This window comes from Danio rerio, chromosome 2 (assembly GCF_049306965.1).
Source record: "Danio rerio strain Tuebingen ecotype United States chromosome 2, GRCz12tu, whole genome shotgun sequence".
NCBI lineage: Eukaryota > Metazoa > Chordata > Actinopteri > Cypriniformes > Danionidae > Danio > Danio rerio.
Window position 1 is genome coordinate 837,527 of NC_133177.1, and position 22,403 is coordinate 859,929.

At 36.9% G+C, this 22,403-nt stretch overlaps 3 protein-coding genes and 1 long non-coding RNA gene across 6 annotated transcripts in view; 1 reads left to right on the forward strand and 3 right to left on the reverse strand.

Moving 5' to 3' along the window:
• Positions 1 to 11,883, forward strand: part of LOC141377579 (uncharacterized) — a 28,727-nt gene extending 16,844 nt beyond the window's left edge. For both annotated transcript variants that reach the window (XR_012389945.1, XR_012389946.1), the window contains 2 exons: positions 9,614 to 9,730; positions 11,149 to 11,883. This is a non-coding gene — a long non-coding RNA (uncharacterized lncRNA). The remainder of the gene's footprint in view (positions 1 to 9,613; positions 9,731 to 11,148) is intronic.
• znf1014 (zinc finger protein 1014) overlaps positions 1 to 22,403 on the reverse strand; it is a 560,414-nt gene that overhangs the window by 420,940 nt on the left and 117,071 nt on the right. The gene's annotated exons all lie outside the window — the stretch shown is intronic.
• foxc1a (forkhead box C1a) lies at positions 1,351 to 3,530 on the reverse strand. The gene has a single exon (NM_131728.3). The coding sequence runs from the start codon at positions 3,271 to 3,273 to the stop codon at positions 1,843 to 1,845; it is 1,431 nt and encodes a 476-aa protein (NP_571803.1). The 5' UTR covers positions 3,274 to 3,530; the 3' UTR covers positions 1,351 to 1,842.
• Positions 11,434 to 22,363, reverse strand: ftr93 (finTRIM family, member 93). The gene is made up of 8 exons (XM_005170763.6): positions 22,133 to 22,363; positions 21,974 to 22,040; positions 19,048 to 19,400; positions 17,573 to 17,668; positions 16,160 to 16,393; positions 14,385 to 14,553; positions 14,218 to 14,283; positions 11,434 to 13,301 (listed from the first exon to the last, which is right to left on the reverse strand). The coding sequence occupies exons 1-8, from the start codon at positions 22,280 to 22,282 to the stop codon at positions 12,748 to 12,750; spliced, it is 1,689 nt and encodes a 562-aa protein (XP_005170820.1). The 5' UTR covers positions 22,283 to 22,363; the 3' UTR covers positions 11,434 to 12,747.

Genomic DNA, 22,403 nt, shown 5'->3' on the forward strand with positions numbered 1-22,403 from the left:
AATAATAATCGATATGCCTACAGTTTTCATGATAAATACGCTTCCATTTTCCGACATTTTATTATTCGTATTATTTTATATCATTATTTTATTTTTATTTGCATTGTTTGATCATTTCGTGCTTATGGTGTCTACATCTACACATTTAAAATTAATTAGAATATAAAAACTCCAACTCGCTTTTTTGTCCCCCTCAGGTCTAAACAGGGCTTCTATATAAAAATATGCATCACGTTTTTTAATTCACACGTTTCGACTTGTTTAAATAAATTGCAGGAATACAATCTACAACTCTTGCTTTAGTGATTTTACCAGGCCCTTTTCTGAATATGCGTTTCTTATTTATGAAGCGCAAGCGCTGCGCCTTCTATAACTCATGTCCAATCCTCCAGTGGTGATTTTGGGCATCTTTGGCATGTCTGGTATGATATTAACCAAGCTATGCGCAAGTAAACACGTGGACACTGAACACACGCGGTGAATTACAATGACTGAGAGACTGTTACCAAAGGCCTCAGGTCAGGATGATGACAGACAGTGCACGTCTGGCACACTGAGTTGCGTAAGAGCAAATCATCAAAAACACGTCGCACACTTACAGCAACTAAAATATAAATAGTTATGCACGACAAACTTTGGTTTTATTGCTATTTACTGCATTGTTAAAAGCATTATAGTTATCAGCATACGGGCTAAACCTTTAGGATGACTTTTATTGGTGTTAAAACTAATCACTTTTTACTTAAAAAAAATAAAGCGATAAGTTACTGTTTATAAAATTAAATATAATTGAGTCTAATTTATTACAAATACTATTAACAAGCAACATTTGTAAACTAACAAAAACAATAGTCTTAATTTGATTATTTAAATGTAAATCAGTCACACTTTAAACATTTTAATCAATGCATTAATTATTAGGGAAAATACTGTATTAGGTTCCTGCATTATACGAACACTAAAATTATATAAATGGCTACATATGGGTATAAATGATTGAAAAAATCCCACAAGGCAGTGGCTAGCAGAACTCATGAATGCATATTTAGCATTGCACATTTCCCTAAAAAGCTGAAAGATTTGCAATTTGCATGCGTAACAGCTGATTATTTGCACATGAATCAATGTGCGTGATCGGTGTGTATTCATTTCTACGCGTGCGGTCTGGGTCATTTTAAGATAAGACGATCGTTCAAGTGTGCCGCAGTAAACTCCAATCATCTAGACGCGCTTATTTGGATCATTTATTTCGGTAATTGGAACCGTTTTCAAGTTATTGTGCATTATTACTCCACTAGCCGCACACATGTCTGTTCTTGGCATGGGTTTAAGAAATCAGGCGTAGCCTAATTTTAACTCAAATAGCATGGCAATTTATTAAACAAACAATGCAGTTCCTTCAGAATACTGTTTCAACAAAAGGAGATAGTTTGAAAGAATATGGCGTTATACATGTTCCGTCCCTTGTTATAATAATGGAACATTTGGACAATGAATGAAGTTCAATTTAGAAACACGTTCTGGTGTTTGGTCCATAATATCCGACTACACTTTAGAAATAAATTACTATATGCAATTTACACTTAATAACAAGTCCATAAACGTCTGACGCATTTCAACACAGCCCAGCATATAGCTCACAAAAACGAAGAAAACTTACGTGTTATTGGGAGTAACACAGCCCTTAACAAACCAAGATCAAGTGTCTGACTCGCGTTTGTGTTTCTGTTCAGTCCACCACGGGGTAGTAAATATCAGCGTCTGTCAGTATCGACGAAAAGAACGGAGGAAAAATCAAGAACAACAAGACAAAAATAAAAATTAATCGAAATACTGGTTTGGTCAAAATTTGCTGCAGTCATACACAAAAGCCCCCGACGTGCGGTAAATGGGCTGGCTCGGGGGAAACGACATTTGACAGCTGTTATTCCCGTTTACCGGCGAATTATTCAGACCGATTCTCTGCGATTCGAACATCTCTCGAACCGAATGGAAGTTCTGCTGCTGCGCTGGGTACGTCGCGCCTAGATGGCCAATGTCTCCGGCCTGGTTCAGGTACCATGAGGCGAGGCGCCCTTGGTGCGGATGGTGGCCCTCCTGGGCCGAGCTCAGATTCCCGTGGCTCAACGACGACGTGGTGGTCGTGATCGAGTAATCAGGCAGAGTTTCGTCCACGGTGGTAGCGGTGGTCCCCAAGTGGCCCGAGCGATCTCCGCCCGCGTACAAGCTCATGGCCTGCATGTTGCAGTGATAGGTGGCGTTGGAGGTAGTCGAGATAGAGTTCTGGCTGCAGGGCGAGCTGTACACGGACGACTGATTGGGAGAATAATTCAGGGACAACGTGGGTGTTATACCTGTCCGCGAGGGAGCCACGAGAGACGGGGTGAGCTCTCCGGAGCTGTGCGGCGATCCGCGGAGGGAGGTCATGATGTTGTCCACGCTGAAGCCCTGCGCGGGGGCCTGGTGGTGCTGCTCTCCAGCGCTGTCCAGGCTGAGGGAGCGGGTGGAAGGGATGCTGTGCGGGCTGCCGCTCGACATGCTGCTGCTGCTGTCGGGGCTCTCGATCTTCGGGACGGTGCTTAGCGTGGGCGAAACAGCCTGCGGAGGAGTGGACGTGCCGTTCTCGGTTTTAATGTCCTGAATGCGCACGGGCTGAGAGCCAGGCACCGACTGCTCCTGCTCGCGGGCCTGCGGCTGCGCCTGGCGGGACGGCGCCTCTTTAACACCTCGGTCCTCCTTGTCCTTCATGGCGTCCTTCTTTTTAAATCGCCGTCGTCGCCTCAAAAAGCTGCCGTTCTCAAACATATTATACGAGTCCGGGTCGAGGGTCCAGTAGCTGCCTTTTCCGGGTTTCTTATCATCGCGTGGAACTTTGACAAAGCACTCGTTCAGGGATAAATTATGCCGGATGCTGTTCTGCCAGCCCTGCTTGTTGTCTCTGTAAAAGGGAAAGCGCTCCATGATGAACTGATAAATACCATTAAGGGTCACCTTTTTGTCCGGGGAGTTCTGGATTGCCATTGTGATGAGCGCAATGTAGCTGTACGGGGGTTTCACCATATCCTTAGGCTGCGGCTGTGGAGTGTATGGCCCATATGCCCTCGCCATGCTGGCGGGGTACTGGTCGTGGGCCGCGTGAGAGTACATGGTCATGGGGGCTGGCATGCCGGTGTACCCCCCTCCGGCGGCGGCTCGGTAATAACTTTGGTCGCTGCTGATGTACGGCACAACTCCCAGCGAGTTGGGACTGGAGACGGAATAGCGCGCCTGCATGACTGCTCTCCAAAACGGCGTACAGCTGGCGAAGAACAGTCGTCAAGAAGACTGAAGCAATCCACACACAGACACACACACACACACACAATCCTGCTTGAAATGCGCCTCCTCTGAATCTGGGAATGGGAATCCACCACAGAGTCCACCGTATTTACAAAACCGGACTATTGCACCGGGTGTTGATAAGACTCGCGTACTGGCCACCTCTTTCTCTCGGAGCGCGCATCGGAAAACTTCTAAACGCTAAGCATCGGTCACTACATAATAGTTTTTGCGCACTTCAATACTTTTCCCCTTTTGCTGCCAGTAAGACTCCTCCCAATAATATCTAAGCTGTCCAATGGGAGGTCGGGCCGTGCAAGCAAGCGGCCACACACAAGGTTGAAGAAAAACGAGAGGTGTTGGGACGTCCCAGCCCACCCTGGCCAAACACACACTTCTCCAGACGCTAAAGAACCATAGTTTCTCCGCAAACTACAGCCATACAGCGAGGTTAAGCAGCAAAACATAAATATTTTAATGACAAGATTAAAATACAGCATTTGAAATGTTATATTAATATATATCGTGTGCCTTAATCATTTAATAATAGCTACTTAATGCGTCATTTATATTATTTATATATATATATATATATATATATATATATATTAATCGTATAATACCCAGAGGTAAAATCTGTTTTATTATGTATATATGTATGTATATATATATATATATATATATATATATATATATATATATATATATATATATATATATGTATGTATATATATATATATATATGTATGTATATATATGTATATATATATATATATGTATGTATATATATATATATATATATATGTATGAATATATATGTATATATATATATGTATGTATATATATATATATATATATATATGTATGTATATATATATATGTATGTATATATATATGTATGTATATATATATATATATATATATATATATATATATATATATATATATATATATATATGTATATATATATATATATGTATATATATATATATATATATATATATATATATATATATATATATATATATATACATATATATATACATATATATATATACATATATATATATACATATATATATATATATATATATATATATATATATGTATATATATATATATATATATATATATATATATATATACATATATATATATACATATATATATATATATATATATATATATATATATGTATATATATATATATATATATATATATATATATATATATATATATATATACATATATATATATACATATATATATATATATATATATATATATATATACATATATATATATATATATATATATATATATATATATATATATATATATATATATACATATATATATATACATATATATATATATATATATATATATATATATATATATATATATATATATATATATATATAATGAATAAAACAGATTTCACCTCCATGTATTATACAATTAATAACTTATGCAAACACTTTAATTCAGTGTAAAACAAGTGGTAATCATATATAATGACGTGTATTTCGCACTACCACATGAAGCCTATTAGTAAGTTTAGAGGACATTTGTTTTCAAATAATCAATACGGGACTTAGTGTAAATAATCTCCGGTCGGAGGCTTCCTGCATTTTAAGTCGCACTGCTAGTTCTTTATTAACACGGGCTGTTAGTTAACGGTCTCAATCAACACTGCTGAGCGGATCAAAGCACAGCATCCAGGCCAGAGAGCTCATTATGCTGGAATTAAGTAAGTTAAGAAGACTCTGGAGAAAGAGCCGAGGTGCGAAAGTTTGCTCCAAGTGCGAGCGAGATTAAAAGCCCTGAGAAACAAATGGGTAAAGCAAAACACCTCACATGTGTCACCGTTGGTCAAACGGGTGAGAATTATGTCATCCTTCACCTTAGCGCCTCTACGCGAATTTATGGCATGTCAATAAAACCGATGGCTTCGTAAAGTGGTTTACTTACAAAGCAATCCCCTAAACATTCATTTATACGACGCAGAGGATGATTATAGCGCATATACACTTTTATTTGGATTATTTTTAAATATGTAAGCTTTGAAATATGACGTGCACATTTTATAAATTACTAATTCCTTTCCTTTGTTATCTAATATATATATTTTAAATCTACAAAATATATATTCATACTAATTTAATATGTGTTTTACATGCGGGCCTACTGTAAAAAGTGCAGACCTCCACACAATTCATTAATGTTGTCCCAACACAAATCGATTAAGTTAACCTAACTCTTTTAACAAATTTATGTGGATTGAACATAAAAAAATAAGTTGCCCCAACGAAATCTCAAGAATTGTGTTGTTTTTTGCTTGTTTTAATTATGTAGTTTGAACAAGTAAAACTATATAATTATATATTTATTATAATGTGCATTGTATAGCTATTTACAAGTAAATCAAAACAATCCGCCCTAATTCTTCAAATGTAAGACGGCCACTCATCCCTTACGAAATGAAGATCGGGGGAGGGACACAACATTTAATTGTGAATGATAATTGTGAGGCCAAGTTGCGGTCACAATATCTTCCTAATCCCCCACAGGTCGCTCTGATTAAGTGACCATGGACTAGCTGATACTTCACTGGTTTCTCCTTACAGGGACCCGGGCATGAACTTTTTCTTGTGCCCCAGGCTATTTGTACAATTCAGTGCGCGCCTCTTGCTTAACCCCAAACTCCTGCCCACCCCGAACTCCCATTCCAGCCAATTAAACCTGCTACCTCCGCAGAAGCCGACAACAGCCTTGTTAAAAACACGACTATAATCGTGAAGCAAAGAAACGGCATGCCTTCATAATATGAGAACAAAAATCCACTTCACTTTGCTGTTCTGTAAAGAGCAAAATTGCTTCAGACGAATAGCCTAAAAATAGGCTACATCGTGTTCTGTCAGATAAAACAGAGTGTTGTATTAGGTTTGAGATGATCTCCATTAGTAAAACAAATATGATTTAAATTCAAGCTGACTCTATTACACTAACAATAGCATATAATAGAAATACACGCTTATAGCAAGTTAGCATATAGCAGGCTAATATAAACAAACAATTCGCTTCAGTCGACGATACTGTCAAAGTTTTAAACAGCAGTTTTTTATTAAGTAAAACTGTTTATAAACTTATAATTGTCGTTAAAAAATAAACGCCTATATTTAGCAATCGCTTTATTTAATCCGTGTATGTGTGGATCAAATAGCCGAAATGATTAATTTTGCTTTATAAAAGGAAGCCAAAATGTGAAATACTTTAATGCTGATTTACTCGAAAACAAGGGCGATTAAATCTCTACGACAGCATGTCTGTGCTCTGAAATAACTTATTCTCAAAACTAAAAGACAAAGAAAAAAAAAACAACGTTTCAACAATTTAAATCAGTCAGAAATACCAGTGTTTTTGTGTGTGAAATGTTTTATTTTTGCTTTGGAAGCATCATCCAGAATAAAAACAACAGGCTATAAACTAAATGTAAAATATCAGAAGTCTTAAACAGTGAGCAAACTAACGAGGCAACATTTTGAACAACATTTGATAAAAAGGAAAACTAAATAAAGACTCGGCTAACTTTCCCCTAGTTTTGTCATTATTGTCGGAGAAGTCTATGAGGAGTCCATGAGTCCACAGCGCCATCTGTCGGTCACTAACACCACTGTTTACATGGCCGGGTTATCCGACAGCGACCATTTGAAATAATTTGTAAGTATAAGCAAATATAAAAATCAATTAGGACAATTCATTGTAAAAATGAAAAACATTTTGATTAAAATGCACAAAATAAAAGCTTTTAAAAAATGATATTGTGTTTATGTCTTTGTTATGTAATTTGTATTTTCTGCCCAAGTTTAGCCAATTCTGAGGCTTTATTTGGATTGTCCCTGTGAAATAAAGGACAAATAATAATAATAATAATAATAATAATAATATTTTTTGTGGTAGCTAGGTCGCAAAATATAAACATTATTCTTAAAATGCCAGGCTATTTCAACCCAAATTAGCCTAAATATGAAGTAAACCAAACATTGGGTTAAATTTAGTACTATTAAATTAATTAAAAAAAAATTAACCCAGGAGTTGGTCTAGTTTCCATTACGTCCAGAATTGGGTTGAAATGACACGGCATTTCTAGAGTGAATATGTGTGAGTAAAACTTTTTTTTTTTTTTTTTTTGTTCTGCAAACTAAACCTTTTCTTTTAAACTTAAAATAAATATTAGCATATTTAGAGCAATAGCAGAGATGCCATGTTTATTTTAGACAACACAACACCAGAAATCAATATGTGTTAAACATGAAATGAAAACATCTGTTATTTTATAGTTCATTAAAAAGTTTTATAATAACGACTTTTGTTTTACACAATCGGATAAAACTGTACAAATAATTTGTATATAAATGTACTACCCAAATTAGAGTAGAGTTAATTTTAAAATTGTTTTTTTTTAACCCAAGCGTTGAGTTTAATCAATATTTTCAACTTTGAGAAGAAACAACCCATCATTTTAGAGCGAAAAACATCAAATGCCATCCCCATAGACTGAGCTTACCTTTCTCTTGGGTTAACTCCAGATCATTCGTATTAGCTTATGAACTTGACATTGCTGCCCCCGTGTGGTCATTATATGTAATACATGTCTTTGGCATTCAAGTTTAGAAGATGATCAAGCAGGGTTTAACAAAATAGATTTTGCTTGTGGTGTCAGGAATTGTTTCGTAATTACACTTACAGATGCAACCATTAAACATGCAGGCCTGCGGGAGGTAGCCTGTATGTCACTGCAGGACAACTGCACTCCGAAGAATTATTTATTTTTGCAATCATTTTGGAAAGATAGTTTTTCTACTTATTCTGCTAAAAGTATTATGTTGATAACATTGAATGCAAAATAAAAGATTTGTCATTTTGAAAATTCTGATTAAAAAAATGTTTATTTTATCATTTTAAATGGTCAATTCTTTATCCATCCTTACTCTTTTTGGCCATTACTTAACGCAGGCTCTTCCCCTAGTCAACACTAAATACCCCCTCTCTCTATTGCGCACAATTCTCATTAAAACGTGTGGTCCGACCTCATATCCTGCCAGCACTGATGACATCCATGTTGTTCTTGGACGCCCTTGTCTTGTGGTGCCTCCTGCCCTTCCATGAAATGCAATGTAGGCAATCCTGTTTTACAACCACAATAACAAATCCTTACAGTAAATCTTTATGTAAAAGGTTTTTTTTTAAAGTATGGTGGCTCAATGGTTAGCACTGTGGCCTCACAGCAAGAAGGTCGCTGGTTCGAGTCCCGGCTGGGTCAGTTGGTGTTTATGAGTTCGCATGTTCTCCCTGTGTACAGGGGGGATATGGGAATTGATCAGTGTATGAGTGTGTATGGGTGTTTCCCAGTACTGGGTTGCGGCTGGAAGGGCATCTGCTGCGTAAAACATATGCTGGATTAGTTGGCGGTTCATTCTGCTGTGGCGAGCCCTGATGAATAAAGGCACAAAGCTGAAGGAAAATGAATGAATAAGTAAAACTGCTATGATGATGCGTTAAACACTCAGCTGATCAGTTCATTTCTAGCTGTGTATTCAGGGTAAAGACTCACCAATGTTCAGTCATCCAGTCATCTGTATTTATTTACACTGTAGAGCAGCTCATCACAGTGAAGACTGCGCCCTCTGGAGGCCACATAGGCACACCACACTTCAGATAATCCCCGTTAGATGTTTATTTTTCTGCTTTCTTTAATGATTGCAGTTCAGAAATAAATAGCAATCACCCTTTTAGGTAATGCATTTTTATATTACTATTGTAAACAGGCAGATCTTTTATCTTTGCCATGATGACAGCACATCATATTTGACTATATTCTTATGGTGTTCAGCTTAAAGTGACATGTAAAGGCTTCACTAGGGTAATCAGGGTAAAGTTAGGGTAATTAGGCAAGTCATTGTATAACAGTGGTTTATTCTGGACACAATCCAACACTAATATTGCTGAAGGGGGTGAATAATATTGACCCTAAAATGGCTTTAAAATAAATAAAAACTGCTTTTATTCTAGCCGAAATAAAACAAATAAGACTTTCTCCAGAAGAAGAAATATTAGAGGAAATACTGTGAACAATTCCCGAATCTGTTCAACATCATTTGGGAAATATTTGAGAGAAAAAATGTGTATATAAGTAATAAAGAAGTGCTGAGAGAGATGAACATTTAAGAGCATTAAATTCTGAAATGACAGCATCTCATTATGGTCAGTTTACTGTTGTTGTTGTTTTAGGAGCTCATCAGGCATTACTGTAAGAGTCTTAAACTGAAGAGATATGCATTCCTGCTCAGTCAGGGTGCAAACATCCAGCTCAGGGGAACGTCTAAAAGGGATGCACAAGGCCTGAAGGTAACCAGAATAATTTATATTATTGCAACAAAACCGTCTACTTTGAGGGTTGAGATGAGTGTTTCTAAAATACAATTCAATGTGTAATTTAATAAATAATATGAACAATAGTTGGTATAATTACTGTTTTTACATTACCGTGAGGGTTGCATTGGGGTAGATGTTAATAAAATACAATTATTGCATAATTTAAAAATAATATAAATATTAACAGGTAAAATAAAACAGGTTTTACATTGTTTTGAGGGCTGGGTTTGAGGTTTATGGTAGGGGTAGACATTAATAAAATGCAATTAATGGATAATCTAATAACTAATATGAATAATGAATGACTATTTTTACATTACTGTTAGGGTTGGGGTTGCGGTAGGCATTATAATATATAATTTAATGGCTAATTTAATAAATAATGAAGATAATACTCTATATACTTACAGTTTTTACGTTATTTTGAGGGTTGGGTCTGGGGTTTATGGTAATAAAATAATATAATATGAATAATACTCTGTATATAATTGCCGCTTTTACAGAACTGTGATGGTTTAGGTTGGAGCAGACGTTATTAAAATACAATAATTGGGTAATCTAATAAATACTATGAATAATAGTTACAGTTTAACTTTATCTTGAGGGTTGGGCTAGGGGTAGACATTAATAAAATGCAATTAATGGATAATTTAATAACTAATGTGATTAATACTCTGTATAATTACTGTTTTCACTTTACCGTGTGGGTTGGGGTATGGGTAGGAGTTAAAAAAAAATCTATTTAACAGCTAATTTAATAAATAATGTGAATAATACTCTGTATAATTACTGTTTTTACATTACTGTGAGAGTTGGGGTTGGGGTAGGCATTAATAATACATAATTTAATGGATAATTTAATAAATAATGTGAATAATACTCTGTATAATTACTGTTTTTACATTACTGTGAGGGTTGAGATAAGGGTAGGTGTTAATAAAATATAATTCAATGTCTAATTTAATAAATAATACAGATAATGCTCTGTATAATTGCTGTTTTTAAGTTATTTTGAGTGTTGTGTAAGGGATAGACGTTAATAAAATGCAAATAATGCATAATTTAATAACTAATACAAATAATACTCTGTATAATTACTGTTTTCACTTTAATGTAAGGACTGGAGTAGTGGTACGAGTTAATAAAATGCAATTTAACAGCTAATTTAATAAATAATATGATTTACATTAATGTGAGAGTTGTGGTAAAGGTAGGCATTAACCCTTTGATGCACTACATGGGTCTAAAGTGACCCGTCTAAGCTTATTTTTTCCAAATCCATTTTATAGCTTGTGCATCAAAGGGTTAATAATGTACAATTGAATGTGTACTTTAATAAATAATATGAACAATACTCTGTATAATTACTGCCACATCTGTATCCCTTCTAGCAACAATTCAGCACAGGGTTTACCGTCCTGCTGAGCTCTAAACCAGATCAAACTCACATGCCTGCAACTCTACTAATCCCGCAGAGCTTGATTCGCTTGTTCAGGTGTGTTTGTTCAGGGATGAAGCTAAACTTTGAGACATGTTCACACTTAAATTGCATGCCTATTTTGACAAGCAGAGTGTTTATCGGTCTATATGAAAGTGTGTGCATGAAAAGATGCACTGTAATACACTGTCTAGTAGAGAGAGAGTCTGTTCAAAGATCCAAATCTGCATTTTCATCAGTTTCAAAACAATGGAGTTTATTTTAAACATGCATATCTATAACAAATCATCAGTTAACAAAATATAAATGCCAATAACATGTGCAAATTGACGAAATGATTATTTAAAGTGTGTAATTTGTATAAACTCAATTCGTCAAAACTCCAAATACCTCCACACAAATCAAACAGAAGAGTGTTATGCTGGAGCAAAGTGAACACATACACTGTGAAAATGATGATCAATTAGTCATGACAGCATATGTTTTTAGTTCATTGTAACTTATTAAACTAAGTTAATCATGTTCTAACTTAGTTTTATACGTTATGCAAGCTGTTTTGAGTCTGTTTAACATAATATAAGTTCAATAGACTCAATAGGTTAATGTGATTCAGCTTAAAAATTTAAGGCAACCAGGAGTTTTTTTAAGTGTACAGTTGTCTAAAGTCTAAATTATTCACCCTCCTTTTATTTAAAAAAATAATAATAATAATTTTTTATTTATAAACCGATTAAAACAATTTCACAATATTTCCTCCAATATTTGTTCCTCTGGAGAAAGTCTTGTTTGTTTTATTTCGGCTAGAATAAAAGCAGTTTTTAAATTGTTTTATATATTTTTAATGTCATTATTATTAGCCCCCTACAGCAATATTATTTATTTATTTATTTATTTATTTATTTATTCTATTGACTATTAGGTTTAGAAATGTGTTCTTTCAATTACATAGAAAATGGTAAAAATACAAATATAAAAGAATTAGGATTTAACAGGAGGGCGAATAATTCCTAATCAAACTCTACCTTTCTCCAAATCAATTATGAAAAGTCTAATTTCTCTTCTCTTTTCTGGAAACTGACATTCTCACCCAAACGGTCTTTCTTTAAAGCATCTTCTGTGTTTGTGTTTGGGAACAACTAAAGGGAGAGTAAATGATGACAGAATTTTCATTTTTGGATGAATTACCCCTTTAAGACTTCAACTATATTCTAATATATCCCTATTTTGATAAATCGCTCAGTTTTAAACATATTTAAAACATCATACATTATTTTATACTGGCTTTTCCCACCGTCAATTCAAATGAGATTGTGCTCTTGTTAGAGCCATAAATGCATGTGCGCCACCATAGTGGCTGATTCAAAACTCCCGTCAGACGGCTGCTTCTCACTCAGGGCTGATTATGCTAATGAGGGACAGATAAAGGCTTGGCTTCCGCCCCTCTGATGACACGTACAAAGGGAGAACATCAATCAAAGTGTTTCATTCATCAAGAATCAAGAATTCATCATTCATCAAGATTTCTGCATAACAGTTCCCCTTTAAGATACCTCTATTTTGATAAATCACACAGTTTCATACACGTCCCATAGATAACTCTAAATCCAGGATAGAGCGGCTGAGTGAATGTGGTCCGGACTCGGTGGATGAGGCTCATTTTATCAGAGACGCTGTAGAAGGACAGAGTTCCCGCTCTGTGATCCACATACACTCCTATTTTACGGGATTTTGGGATGAAAGGGAGTGCAGTCACTGTGCTGTTGTGAGTGAATGTGCATCTGGAAAAGTCAGGGTATCTGCTGAAACCCAGACTCCAGGAATGATCATTATTTCCAAATAAACACTCCCTCCTATTATAATCACCCTTCCTGCGTATGTTCTTATATGACACAGCGATATCTACAGAACCAGTTTCACTCAGCTCAATCTCCCAGTAGGAGCGTCCACACACACTCTCTGTACACAGCACCTGGTCCCAGTAGTCAAATCTGTCTGGATAATCAGGATATTCATACCACGTGTCACCCTGAAAGATCTCAGTGTTTCCTTCAGACAGACCGAGCGCTCGACATATTGAGTTCAGATCCAGTTTCAGCTGGTAGGAGTCTGGAAAAACAAACAAACAAACAAACAAACATTACAGATGTCATGTACGTTCTAACTATAGTGCTGGGCAACAATTTATTGCGATTCATCGCATCTAAAATAAAACTTAGTTTGAACATAATTTCAGTGTGTGTGCTGTAAATATTTATTCATTCATTGATTCATTCATTTTCTTTTCAGCTTAGTCCCTTTATTAATCTGGGGTCGCCACACCGGAATGAACCGCCAACTATTCCAGCATATGTTTTATGCAGCAGATGCCCTATCAGCTGCAACACCTATACACTATCATTCAAACACACACACACACTACGGCCAATTTAGTTCATCAGTTCCCCTATAGCGCACGTGTTTGCAAACAGGAGCACCCAGAGGAAACCCACGCCAACACGGGGAGAACATCCAAAACCCATCTCTGGGAAACCTCCATACACACTCATTCACACTCATACATTATGGTCAATTTAGCCTACCCAATTCCCCTATAGCGCATGTGTTTGGACTGTGGGGGAAACCGGAGCACCCGGAGGAAACCCACACCAACACAGGGAGAAACTCCACACAGAAACGCCAACTGAGCCGAGGCTCGAACAAGCGACCTTCTTGCTGTGAGGTGACAGCACTACCTACTGCGCCGCCTGAGAATAGATTAACGCCAATATTTTTTAGCGCGCAATAAGAGTCTCACGTTAACGCAGCTCATTAACGTCGATAACAGACCACCACTAATTACTTTACAAACTGTATTGGAAATAATTCATATGAACGTTTTTATTTTAGTCAATATTATTGCTGAAGCCAATTTCAAAACTGAATTGATAGAAATGTAAACACATTTACACAAGTAAATAAACAGACTCAATGATGGGCTGAAAAGCTGCAGATTCTGTGTGGGCCTAGTCATGTATTAACTTACAATGCAGGAACTGCTCTCTGCTCTGTGGTTCAGGAGAGGGTGAGGGAATGATCTCCACACATTTCACTGAAGAGACCAGAAGACATGCTGGTTAAAGACGATCTTAATATGCACTGCACTGAATCATGCTTTCTCATTCCTGAGAGCAAATAAATCCTACATTTTACCTCTGTCAGAAATAGTTTTCAATTCATTTCTGCAGAAGTCATCGAGCTTCTCCCTCATGGCAGAAAGAGATTCTTTCACGTAATGAAAAGGCGGATGAGCGCTGACAGTCATCTCCAGCGCTGTGTGGTCTGTAGATTCTCCAAGAAGAACAGACAAAGCCTGAAAACTCTACAGACACACACAAATATAAGCACAATCATCGAATATAAATTATCAATATTATTATATATATAATATATATAATTATTATTATTATATATCATTAATATAATTATATTATTTTCATTATTTTGATGGTCCACTTGTTGAATTTAAGGTACATTGCATCTACATGCCAACTCATTCTCATTAGATTATACAGTAAGTAGACTGTTAGGTTGGGGTTGGGGTACGTTGACGTACTTTAAAAGTTTTTTATAGTCAGTTAAATATCTGTTGAAGGTGCAGAATCAGCTGATATTAAGCAGACACTCTACTAATACTCAAACAGACCATCAAAATAAAGTGTCACCTATATAAATCACATGTATGCATGTAAAATGACTTATAATTGTCTCAGCCATGACTGTCCACAAACCAACAGCAGAACGCTTCTGTTTTCCACCTGTTGAGTTGATTAAAACAGCGGTTCCCTATGAAGTAGCTCAGAAAAGATGCTTTAAAGAGAATTAAGGTGTATTTTCACAAGGTGTAAAATGCGTCTCTGCTGTCTCTAGAGTGTGTGTGTCAAGTTTCTGCTCTAAATACAACACAAATAATCGTATAACTCTCTGAAACTGACCCTTTCATGCTGCATTCACACCAGACGCGAAACGCGCATCAAGCGCGAGTGATGTACATGTTAAGCCAATGCAAACGGGCGAATAGCGAATGGCGCGGCGCGAATGACGCAAAAGGCACGGGGCGGATTGAGCGTTTTGTGCGTTTGACGTGCTAAACGAGCGTTTCGCGCGAATCTCTCGAATTCGAAAATCTGAACTTCAGCGTACATTCGTGCCGCGTTAACCAATCAGAAGCTTGCTCTTGTGGGGGCGTGATTGTGACGTAGAACCTGTTGTCAGTGTTCCGAGGGAAATCCTCCAGCCTTCACCAACAACAGTTCATCAAACTGGGCTGGGCTCAGTCAGAAGCACCGCTGAAAGCCTCCGTCATCAAGGTTCAGTTTCTGGAGGAGTTTATGAGCTCACAGAGCTGCTGCACCTCTGAAAGAATGTAGTGGACTCAGACACGACCCTAAACGTATCAACGCTGTTTTTCAGCATTCATAAAGCACATAAACACTGTTATTTTCTTCATGACATCCATGTTAGCCATTTAGCTATGAAGCTAGAGTCTTCAGGCAGACAGAAGCCCTGCCCATCACGCAAATCCGCGTCTGTTCTGAAGTGAATTTGACACGCGAATGAAGCGGGGTTTGACGCGCGAATGAAGAGAGTAAACTCAAATGTTCACGCGGCTATTTACCGCACGATTTATCCGCGCGTTCCGCGTCTGGTGTGAACACAGCATCAGGCTTTGATCCCAATTGTGGTGCTTTGGTGACTGTCGCTTTAAATGCAAATGAGATTGTGCTCTTTTCAGATGTGGGCGGAGCTACTAATGCCTATACATGAGCGTAGCGACAGATGTAAAACAGCAGTGTGTGTGTTGTCAGTGCTGGTCAGGTGTGCGTCATGCTTCTGTCGGTCTATGGAGACTCCTGTTGCTGCTTCCTTTAAAACTCCACATCTGTAACCCTATAAATTGTTAAAGCAAACACAACACTTTCTGTTACCTGCAGGAAATGAATGTTATCCTGTGTTTCTGTGAGCTGCTTCATCTCTGCGTCTCTCCTCCTCAGATCATCGATCTCCTCCTGCAGTTTCTTCAAGACTCCTTCAGCTTTACGCACTGCCGTCTTTTCCTGATCTCTGATCTGCTTTTTCAGCTCTGCACAGCTTCTCTCGATGGAGCTGACGAGCTCTGAGCAGATCCTCTGACAGTCCTGCACCGCTGCATTGGCGGAGCGCTGCGATATAAAGTACACAAAATAAATGAGTACACTACCCATTCTCAATGAATGCAGACAATGAACACTCACTGGCCACTTTATTAGGTACAGCTGTCTAACTACTCGTTAACGCAAATGTATAATCAGCCAATCACATGGCAGCAGTTTACTGTATTTAGGCATGTAGACATGGTCGAGAGGATCTGCTGCAGGTCAAAGTGAGCATCAGTATGGGGAAGAAAGGGGATTTAAGAGACTTTCAGCATGGCATGGTTGTTGCTGCCAGACGGGCTGCTCTGAGTATTTCAGAAACTGCTGATCTATTGGGATTTTCACGCACAACCATCTCTAGGGTTTACAGAGAATGCTGCGACAAAGAGGAAATATCCAGTGAGCGGCAGTTCTGTGGGCGCAAATGCCTTGTTGATGAGGCCAGAGGTCAGAGGAGAATGGCCAGACTGGTTCCAGCTTATAGAAAGGCAACAGTAACTCGAATAAGCACTCGTTACAACCGAGCTCTGCAGAAGAGCATCTCTGAACACACAACACGTCCAACCTTGAGGCGGATGGGCTACAGCAGCAGAAGAGCACACCGGGTGCCGCTCCTGTCAGCTAAGAACAGGAAACTGAGGCTACAATTCACACAGACTCACCAAAACTGGACAATAGAAGATTGGAGAAACGTTGCTGCTCTGATGAGTCTCCATTTCTGCTGACACATTCGGATGCTCGGCTCACAATTTGGCCTCAACAACATGAAAGCATGGATCATCCTGCCTTGTATCAGCGGTTCAGGCTGGTGGTGGTGGTGTAATGGTGTGATGGTGTTTCCAGTAGCTTGTTGAATCTCTGCCACCAAGGATTAAGGCAGATCTGAAGGCAAAAGAGGGTCTGACCCGGTACTAGCAAGGTGTACCTAATAAAGTGGCCGGTGAGTGCATTTCGGTGCATTTAAAGAGCTCCTATTTTAACCCTTTCACAACATGCAAGATAACTCATTGGTGTCTCTGGAATGTGTCTGTAAAGCTTCAACCCAAATGCCCATCAGATTATTTATTAAACCCTCCTGAATTTGCCCACTTCAGACTCAGATGACAGTGTACACATTCAGACTCAGTATGAATAACTTTGTGCTCAGCTGTATGTTCTGTAGGAAATGTGTTAAACCAGAGGGCTTCCGTCCTCCTCCAGACTCACTTTATGAGATGTCACGGCTTCTCTCAGCTGCTGCTGCTCTTTCTGTTTCTGCAGGATCCTCTGTTGGCATTTCACCTGCAGCTCTTTCAACTCAGTCTGTTGAGAAAAACAAAGTTATACAATCTGCATTATTCAGAATTTATTTTATTACACGGCTGCCGGGCTGCACGGTGGTGCAGTGGGTAGCACAATGTGGAGTTTGCATGTTCTCCACGTGTTGAAACATATGCTGGATAAGTTGGCGGTTCATTCCGCTGTGGCAACCCCTGATTAATAAAAGGACTATCCAAAAAGAGAATGAACAAATTAATAAATATTCTTCTTAAAGCTCAGCTAAAGTCAATTAATAGCCTAGTGTTTATATATATATATATATATATATATATATATATATATATATATATATATATATATATATATATATATATATATATATATACTGTAAACTGTGCAGAATGTTTATTTACCTCACTTTTTAAGAGTAAAATACTGTAACTTGTTTTCTGTAATTTTAAATAAGCCCTGCTGCCTCTTTTTGTTTCTTATCAGTTTTCTTCAGTGTTTCTGGAGGGTTCTGCAGAGTTTAGCCCTAATATATATATATATATATATATTTTTTTTTTTTACTTTAAATATATATACTATATATATATTTACTTTATATCTTTATATATATCTATATATCTATATATCTATATATATATATATATATATATATATATATATATATATATAAATATATATATATATTTTTTTTACTTTAAATATATATACTATATATATATATATATATATATATATATATATATATATATATATATATATACTTTATATTTATATATATATATATATATATATATATATATAGTAAATATATATATAGTATATATATTTAAAGTAAAAAAAAAAAATATATATATATATATATATAAATATATATATATATATATATATATATATATATATATATATATATATATATATATATATATATATATATATATATATATATATTTACTATATATATATAGTTAAAAACATTTATATTTACTATTTTCTGTATTTACTGTAAACATACCAGCATTTGGTACATACTTTCAGTATTATCTTTGCCTGAACTGACCCAATCTAATCCTGCTTCCAAGCAAGTTTAAGCTACAAGAACTATTGCAATGTCAAAAAATCTCAGATGAGTTTTGAAGAACAAAACAAACTAGATATTTGTTTTCATGACACTAGTTTTCAGCTGAACACTAGTGTCTTGAAGAATATCTAGTCAAATATTGTTTACTGTCATCATGGCAAAGACAAAATAAAAAAAGTTGTTAGAGATGAGTTATTAACACTATTATGTTCAGAAATGTGATGATACTGAAAATCTTCTCTGCGTTAAACAGAAATTAGGGAAAAATATACAGGGGGGCTCATAATTCTGGAAGGTGAATAAGTCAGGTTTTTGTTTCACCCACTCATACCTCTTTCTCCGTCCTCTGTAATGCAGTGGACACAGTGTCGTGATTTCTGTGTTCATCCACCATGCACAGCATGCAAACGCAGATCTGATCAGTGCGACAGAAAACCTCCAGAAGCTTGTGGTGTTTTTTGCAGATCATGTCCTGCAGTTTCCCGGTGGCTTCGATCACTGTGTGCCGTTTACCGGGGTGGAACTCTTCATGGCGCTCAAAGTGAGTCTGGCAGTAAGAGTTCAGACACACCAGACAGGACTGAACAGCTCTGTGTTTTCTGCACACGTCACACTGCACGTCTCCAGCTCCAGCAGCAGCACAAACTTTCGTCTTCTGCAGCTTCTCCATCATCTCAGCAAACACTAAATATATAGATCAGATATAAGTTTCAAAATGTATTTACACATATATATTCTACAAATAAATTTAGACCATTTAAAAAAATAATAATTATATTGAATTTCAAACCAAGAAAGAAATGCCTTCACATGCTGTATAGTAATATCTGTTATGAGCAGTTGCTTTTCTTTATATTCGCTGGTGTTTTGGGTTTATCTGTGGTTGTGCAGTGCATTTTAGGATGTTAATCTCTGCTCGGTCTATTTTCGATGATGAAAATTCAACTCCTCAGTTTAACAGAGTGACTTTAATTGACATTTGAAGTTTGAAATAATATGATGTACAGCAGGGATGTCGAGACTCTGTCCTGGAGGGCCGGTGTCCTGCAAAGTTTAGTTCCAACCCCAATCAGACACACCGGGGCTAGCTAATCAAGCTCTTAAGCTATGGTCACACTAGAGTTAGTGTGCGTGAAATTCTGTTGTATGGCGCTGCAAAAAGGGGCGGGATTAAACAAGATGATTAGACATTTAAAGAAGCGAGCGATTGCTCCATGTTTTACCTTTCTGTCCAGAGAGGTCATGTTTTGATTCTCAATTGGTCTCACGCAGTCAAGTGATGCGATTTTGCAGGTCAGAGTTCACTAAGCTTGAACTTTGCACAGCAGCAACCTGCAAAACTTGACGCATGACCCTGCATTTCCGGTCTGACGCATTCGCGTGCGTATGAATGGAAGTCTATGAGAGGAAAAGCCCAGTGTGACCACAGCTTAACCAGGCAGTCTAAAAACATCCATGCAGGTGTGTTGAGGCAAGTTGAAGCTAATATCTGCAGGACACCAGCCCTCCAGGACCAAGTTTGGACACCCCTTGTGAATTATTCACCCCCTTTGAATTTCTTTCTCTTCTTTTTTAATATTTTCCAAATGATGTTTAACAGAGCAAGGAAATTTTTACAGTATGTCTGATAATATTTGTTCTTCTGGAGAAAGTCTTTTTTGTTTTATTTCAACTAGAGTAAATAAAATTAAATATTTTTTAAACACCATTTTTATATGTATATATATATATATATATATATATATATATATATATATATATATATATATATATATATATATATATATATATATTTTTTTTTTTTTTTAGGGGTTTTCACCTATATTGGGATAGGACAGTGGAGATTTTACAGACAGGAAAGTGTGGGGAGCAGAGATAGGGGAAGGATCGGTAAAGGACCTTGAGCCAGGAATGAAAATAGGGTCACCGTAAGCACCTTAGTGCTATGCGTCGACGCACTAACCACTAGGCTATTGGCGTCGACATTTAAACACTATTTTAAGGTCAAAACTTTTTGTGTTTATTTGGGTCGTGATTTGCATTATGTGCTGTTAATCTCTAATCACTGAAACAAAATATAAACTGTGAAGTGACTTTTATTGACACTTTAGAAGTTTGAAATAATATAATGTATAAGAAATAGTATATAGACAAACACATACCCGGACAAAATATAGCTTTAAACTATTACACATGACAATAATAGTCACAGTTTTACCACTTTTGAAGGTTAAAAGTTAATGAAAGAACGATAAAGATTCCATAACATTGCAATTATGCAATTAAAAAAGCAGAAATTAAAAAAAATAATACAAACATGAATCATAAAATATGGAAAACTGCCAAGATATTTTTACAGTGGATGTAACATTAAGAAAATCTTTATGTGTCGACATTCATTTTCTTGTCGGCTTAGTCCCTTTATTAATCTGGGGTCGCCACAGCGGAATGAACTGCCAACTTATCCAGCACGTTTTTACGCAGAGGATGCCCTTCCAGCCGCAATCCATCTCTAGGAAACATCCACAAACACATTCACAAACACTCATACACTACGGACAATTTAGCCTACCCAATTCACCTGTACCGCATGTCTTTGGACTTTGTTGGAAACCAGAGCACCCGGAGGAAACCCACGCGAACACAGGGAGAACATGCAAACTCCACACAGAAACGCCAACTGAGTCGAGGCTCAAACCAGCGACCCAGAGACCTTCTTGCTGTGAGGCGACAGCACTACCTACTGCGCCACTGCTTCCCCCTATGTGCTTATCAACCAATAATAAACATAAATACCCAATGCAATGTATGAGCCTAGAGCTCTACAAACTCTGCTTTTGTACTTTTAGTCTTATTAGTGCAGTAAATCAGTGTGCAGTGAGACTATAATCGCCTTTTCCTTTTCGTCGTGTGGTCAGAATAGTAAGAATACTTCCAGCAATGCAGAAATGCAAGCCAAAGCCATCTTGCTTTCTGTCTCTTCCTGCATTCCCTCATCCAGTGCTGGATTCAACCTTCATTTTAATTCAGCCATTTTTAAGGTAAATAATCAAAATAAAAAGTAACTCTCATTACATTTTCTTAAAGTAACTCAAATATTTTTGCTTATTTTTTAATAGTAGGCCTAATGCAATACATAGAAAGGTATTACACAACTCACGTCACCTGTAAAGCGGTAACCCAACACTGAACAACACCACTACAATAAATGTTTAACATGTATTTTTGGCCAAAAAAAAACTTATTTTTTTGTTTACCTATGTTCTTGAATAAAGCAGGTCTGGGGCTGAAGGTGTGTCTGCACTGAGGGCAGCTGTAGATCTTCTGCATTGAGGTAAAGTTGGTTTATTATTATTATTATTATTATTACTATTATTATGTCACTATTAAAAAATAAATGAATGTGCGAACTTTACCTCAGTGTTCTTCAGCTCCTCCTGGTTCCAGCAGTCAGTAATGCAGCTCATGCAGTAGCTGTGTCCACACGGGATGGTCACTGGATCCTTCATCACATCCAGACACACCGGACAGCTGAACTGATCCACTGAAACGCCGGCTTCTGCCATTGTACCGAAGGAGCTTCTTCTCAATGTAAGTCACAGAGAGTTAAGTTTCAGTTTCCTTCCCATTACGTGTTTCCTGGTCTTGGGAAATAGGCGTGTGTGTTTAGATGCTGATAGTACACAT